The sequence below is a fragment of the Triticum aestivum genome, chromosome 3D (assembly GCF_018294505.1).
Source record: "Triticum aestivum cultivar Chinese Spring chromosome 3D, IWGSC CS RefSeq v2.1, whole genome shotgun sequence".
Taxonomy (NCBI): Eukaryota; Viridiplantae; Streptophyta; class Magnoliopsida; order Poales; family Poaceae; genus Triticum; species Triticum aestivum.
In genome coordinates, this window is record NC_057802.1 from 45,898,554 (window position 1) to 45,904,305 (window position 5,752).

Below are 5,752 nucleotides of genomic sequence, written 5' to 3' on the forward strand. Positions count from 1 at the left end.
TCACCATCAATTTACAAAACAAATACAACCGACAAGCAAGCTACTCTGTTGCCGTTGTTTGTTCTTACTACAACAAGACACAAGGTGCAACTCTATTGATTCTGCTGCGAGTGTTTGCAAGTGTTGCGTGGTGTATTCAGGTCGGCAGATTGCGCCAAAAAATATGAATTATTATTAAGACCTAAAGGCCTCGGAGGCGCGGCCTACGCTTCTAGAATGAAAGAAACTCATTTGATTCTTAATCAAGTGCCAATCGGATACACTCCCAAATTCGTCTCTTCCTTGGTGACACTTGTTTAGCCACAAATCCCGTGGACGTTAGCGATTTGTGTGTTACGTGCGGACACTGTTTGGCGATTTGCGACTGCCCCAGGTGGCAAAGACAAAACGGCACAAGCAAACGACTCCTGCCGACGAGTCACCCACGCCAACTCGGAGGGAGAAGCGGAGATGTCGCCGGGTCCACCACATCGCCACCACCGTGGAGCACCCTGGAATCAGACACCCGATACGTGGCTCCCCACGGCCGGCCTCCCTCTTTGTTCACTCCCCCCCACACCCACAGCCGCCGACTCCTGTCTGTGGCCGCGAGCGAGCGAAGTGAGACTGGTAGACGGGGCACCAGTCCACGACTCCCGCCCCCCCGACGCTTCCGGAGATCCCTCCGTCCGCGGCGCCGGCGACCCGAGAGGGAGGGAGACCGGAGCACGGGTAAAGATCGACCCACGCCCCCCGCTGGTCCTGTCCCCAGCATTTATGATTCGCGCTGTACTGATGCGCACGCGTTTCTCCGATCTGATGACAGCGGCAATCGGGCGGAGCTGGAGAGATAGGGAGGCGGGAGCTTGGAGAAGGCGGAGCGAACCACTCTTCTTCTCGTCGGAGAGGAGGCGCCCGCTGCGTGCGGGTCTGCTGAACGGATCACTGGTAATTAGCTCTGCTCTGCTCCCCCCTCTCTCTGTCTCCCCCTGCGCGCGAGGCTTCTTGATGCCCGCTGTTACTGTTCTTGTGTTCCGTGTGGGCGTGCGCGTGGATTGGATCACGGAATCATGGCGCAGAGCTTCGTCTTTGCCTTTCCCGTGGGGTACCACCTGATTCCATTCCCCTTTTTCTTTCACTGTTCGGCAAATATCTCGGTTTGTCGGCATGGAACAGGGGAAAATGGCTTTTCTCTTGGTCACATCCACAAGTATGGTATTAGAATCGAATTTTATAGAAAAAAAGCCTGACAAAACATGTTGTCAATTTGGTCGTAGCATTGCAATCAGCCATGGTCATGGACACCACTGACCCAGGCTACTGGCTCAACTGGAGGTTCCTGCTCTGCGCGACCTGGGTCTACTCCTGCATGGCCCTGGCATGCTACTTGATCTGGAAGTACGAGGGGCCCAGTTCGCCGGCCGGCAATGACGAGGGGGTCGACAGAGAGGAGGCGCGGCCCAAGATCGGACCCGGAGTTGTGTATCTTGAAGACTGCTGGAAGCCGTGCCTTGAGGAGATCCATCCTGCTTGGCTGCTGGCTTTTCGCCTTGTGTCATTCTTGTTTATGGCTTCAGTGCTTGTCTCTGATGTTATTGTCGATGGATGGACCGTCTTCCTTTACTACACTCAGTAAGCTACTTCATCCTTCCTCGTGTTACTGCCTCTGAAGTTCCGCTAACAACAACTGAAAGATAGCGCGAAGTGTCCATTTCGTACCAAGTAATATTCAGAAAATTATTTGATTTTGTTTGTTCTCTACATTTGACAGGTGGACCTTCTTGCTTGTCACCTTGTATTTTGGGGTATGTTGTTTGCTACAGTAAACTCATTGTGACCACTTATTCTTACCTACACATGAGAATGACAACAACATGTTCTGCCAGAATTTGAACAAATGACCAATATAAAATGTTTTTTGATTGTATAACATGCAATTTGTTGTATCCACATGCTTGCTCATTGCCTATTTTGCTGGCACTTACTAGGTGATACCTCTAACGTGCACCTTCTTCATCTTTAGCTTGGTTCGGTGCTTTCGATCTATGGATGTTATCGGTACGCTTGCAAGACGGATAAATCTGATGGAGATCATGGCTCTTATATCATTGCTCCAACGGGGGAAAGTACATACGACGATTCCATCAAAAGATCTTGTTTCAATAAAACACATGATGGCCGGGAAATTGCAGGATTTTGGGGTTATCTGTTCCAGATTATGTTTCAGGTAATTCATCATATATATTTAAATACAAAGTGCAAATGATTTTCTGAGTTTTAACTGCTGAACGGTAGGTGTGTTGTGATTGATTGAAAAAACAAATAACATAATCTGAAAGTGTAATTGCTTGACATGTAATTATTTTACATTATTATAGCTTTTCTTTGACTGAAAGCATTATGAACTGTGGCCGGCCGATGAATGGTGATGATTAGGGATTTGGTGTTTGTTGCGCCCCGATTTTGATATGCTTGTTTTCAGACAAATGCAGGTGCTGTGATGCTTACGGATATGGTGTTTTGGTTCATTCTCTACCCTTTTCTTGCCCGGAATCAGTATCAAATGAATTTTGTGAGTTTTCGATCACAGATTTTCAAACTGTATTCTCTGGGACCTTTTAAGTTATTTGTTAGTCCAAAGAAATGGGAAGAATTGTTGCCACTTTTTTGATAACCAAAACTATGATTTGTATCATTTACTTCATTATTGTATATTTTATTCTGAATTTACTCTAAAACCATAATACATAGAAGTCTAAATAGGACCCCTCTAGTTCCATTCTGGTTATTGAGCTAGTCCATATGATTGTGTATGGCTTTGGGTTGTGGGTTCTGCAAATTGTGATATTTTGTTGGTGGTTTGGAGCTGTGCTAACGATGGTGAACATATTCTTTGCTGCATGTCTTACTACTATTTTGTGATTGCATACTGCAGTTGCTGATTGGAACACATTCACTCAATGCTCTCTTCATAATTGGTGATACTGCTTTGAATAGCCTGGTAAATGTCTTGTGCCTGAATATATCAATCCATACCACAATCTTCTGATCTTTATATTGATTGTTTAATCTAAAATTGCAGCGTTTTCCGTGGTTTAGAATATCATATTTCATGCTCTGGACAGGCCTTTTCGTCAGTGTTCAGTGGATTATCCATGCTAATGTGTCGATTTGGTAATACTTTTACTTACATCTCCCTTTATTATATTGAATCTTAATCGTGGAAAAAATATTCTTGTGTTTATGTTATACTATTTTTCCAGGTGGCCTTACCCATTCCTAGACTTGACATACCCTCGAGCACCTGTCTGGTAAGCTCTGCTTGACGAAAGTACTTTTGTAGTGCTATTCTTCCATGTGCAGCTGCTTCATTAATGAATTAGTACCTTTGTATACAATCTAGACTGGGCATGGTACATACCTAGCATGCATAAGTCAAGAATGAACTTAGATTGACCGCAGTTGATAGATTTCCTTACTGGTTTGCCTTAAACATCAATCCAGACTGGTTGTTTCTTGGGGATACATTTTGGGGTCAACCATTTTTGGATAGATGATCAAGAAGACTAGTCAACAGAATTCTGAACAGCTTCATAATCTGATTACTGTTTTAGGTTCTTGCATAAATTTCGACTGGTTCAAAATCCTTTCGAGATACTTAATTATAGTTCTTTTTAACATATAATCTCCATTACTGTTTGAACTTGTAACCTTTCTGCCTCAAACTGCGATCTTAAAAAACTGTACCCATGCAGGTACTTGGTGGTGGCATTGCTTCACTTCCCTTGTTATGGTCTCTTTGCCCTAGTTCTGAGGATCAAGAAATCTCTCCTGGAAAGCTGGTTCCCACATAGTTACACATACGTGAAGTAGACAAGAAGATACACATATACTGGCACAATTTATTCCCAATTTTCCTTGTCCTGAAAACCACATGGAGCTTCTGCTACTACACAATCAGCCGCATTCTTCGGAGTTAGGTGCCTGTAATTCCTTGTACTTGAAAGCACGGGCTCTTTACGAGGTTCTTTACTCAAAAGTGGATGTGTGAATTGCCACGACGTATGTTCACCAAATTTTTTGGGATGCGTAGTTTCTTTGAAGTCTGAACCAGGCGTTCTTTCCAGTGGGGAATTTTGTGCAATCTGAATCTGATATGTGACACCCCACCATTTGATAGCTGCTTTAGTTGCATTTCTTCTCCTGTCCTGCTATTTGCCTAGCCAGTACATCCATGAATTTTGGAATATTTTTAGAGAATGGGAAGGTGGGGGGATAAAGCTTTGCAGCCTATCGACACAACAGAGAGCAACGCTGGTGTAATCAAACAGCATCGGTCAGCTGTGATCAAACCACAACACTGCACCGTTGACACAATCCAAAGGCTCTGAGACTGCATAACGCCACGACACAGGTGGTGTCGTGGGACTCACTTGAAGGGTCACGCGAGGCCGAGGCAACGCCACGGCACCTGTGTGCCACCAACGTAGTCGAGGGGCATCGCCTAGCAAACCAAACCAGGTCATTGCATCGTTGATGTAGTCGAAAGGCGTCGCGCATTCAAGACTGCACAACGCCGCAACACCTCATGTGTCAAGGGTACATTCGGTCGAAAGGCGTCGCGCATTCAAGACTGCACAACGCCGCAACACCTCATGTGTCAAGGGTACATTCGAAAGGGCACACAAGACAACACCTCATGTGTCAAGGGTACATTCGAAAGGGCAGGGCACACAAGGTTGAGACGAAGCCATGGCATATGTGTCCCGAACATGAGCCGTTAGTTACCACCAATAGTCATGGTTTTCAGGACGACGCCTCCAAAAAGGTAGTGACATAAATGACGCTGTCTAATCTAGCAAAACCAGATCGGCTTACGCCCAGAGAGAGGGAGTTGGATGAACTAGACATCCCAGCAATGCTGTCACCACCATCAACAGAAATTTTTGCAAGGATTTCACCTGGAGCCAGACACGACCGCATCACCTCAAAACCCAAAGACCCAGCACACGTCTGGCCACCGCACGCAAGCCTCGAGAGGAGAGAGGAGCCCCCACTGCACCACGAGAAGAGGACGTCTTGGCCTTGGCCTCGGTTGGGAAGGCAAGGACGCGGCGATGGCGGCATTTCTACCACTCCAGCGGTGGCTCATTCGGCATGCGTCAGGTGACACCGCGCGATGGGCAGACCTGGGATCGATGGAGGACGCAAAATCATTTTTATTTAATACTGCGTTGGCAGGGTCTTGAACTCAAGACCTCTTGGCTCTGATATCATATTAAATTCATGCTCCAGCCAACTCATCCAAAAGTCCGAACTGATGGAGGGAGGTGGACAATATATTCCAACAGACAGGCATATGCCATTAGCGAGGTAGTCCGTGACTGCATCTTGGGGTCTCCAGCAGTGAGGAGACTGACCTTGCGACAGTTGGCGGTGGAGATGGTCTCTGTTTTCTCAGCATCGCATTAGGATCAACAGTTAGACGGACCCCATCTACCTTGTAGAGATCGTTAGCTTAAACCGATGGGATCCTTCTCCTAATCTACACTACTGCAGGATGCTGCTAACGCAACACTACGATCAGAGACCCTTCGACGAAGCTGTGTGCGATGCAATAATCGCAAACGATGGTGTAAAAAACCCGTCAAAAAAGGTGCAGAACGTTTGCGATGACGGATGCATCAAACACGGTTCGGATTTTAGTTACGTGTGCGATGCAGGGCATATGGTTCAGTTCAATTAACTGTTTGCGATGAGGAAAAATAAAAGA

At 46.2% G+C, this 5,752-nt stretch overlaps 1 protein-coding gene across 1 annotated transcript; it reads left to right on the forward strand.

The window, feature by feature from the left end:
- The first annotated feature begins 513 nt into the window (after positions 1 to 513).
- On the forward strand, positions 514 to 4,158 carry LOC123077266 (uncharacterized). The gene is made up of 10 exons (XM_044499505.1): positions 514 to 711; positions 806 to 927; positions 1,257 to 1,611; positions 1,751 to 1,784; positions 2,003 to 2,206; positions 2,462 to 2,551; positions 2,915 to 2,980; positions 3,062 to 3,153; positions 3,243 to 3,290; positions 3,735 to 4,158. Exons 3-10 carry the CDS (start codon positions 1,271 to 1,273, stop codon positions 3,850 to 3,852), a joined length of 993 nt encoding a protein of 330 aa, XP_044355440.1. The 5' UTR covers positions 514 to 711; positions 806 to 927; positions 1,257 to 1,270; the 3' UTR covers positions 3,853 to 4,158.
- The last annotated feature ends 1,594 nt before the right edge of the window (positions 4,159 to 5,752 follow it).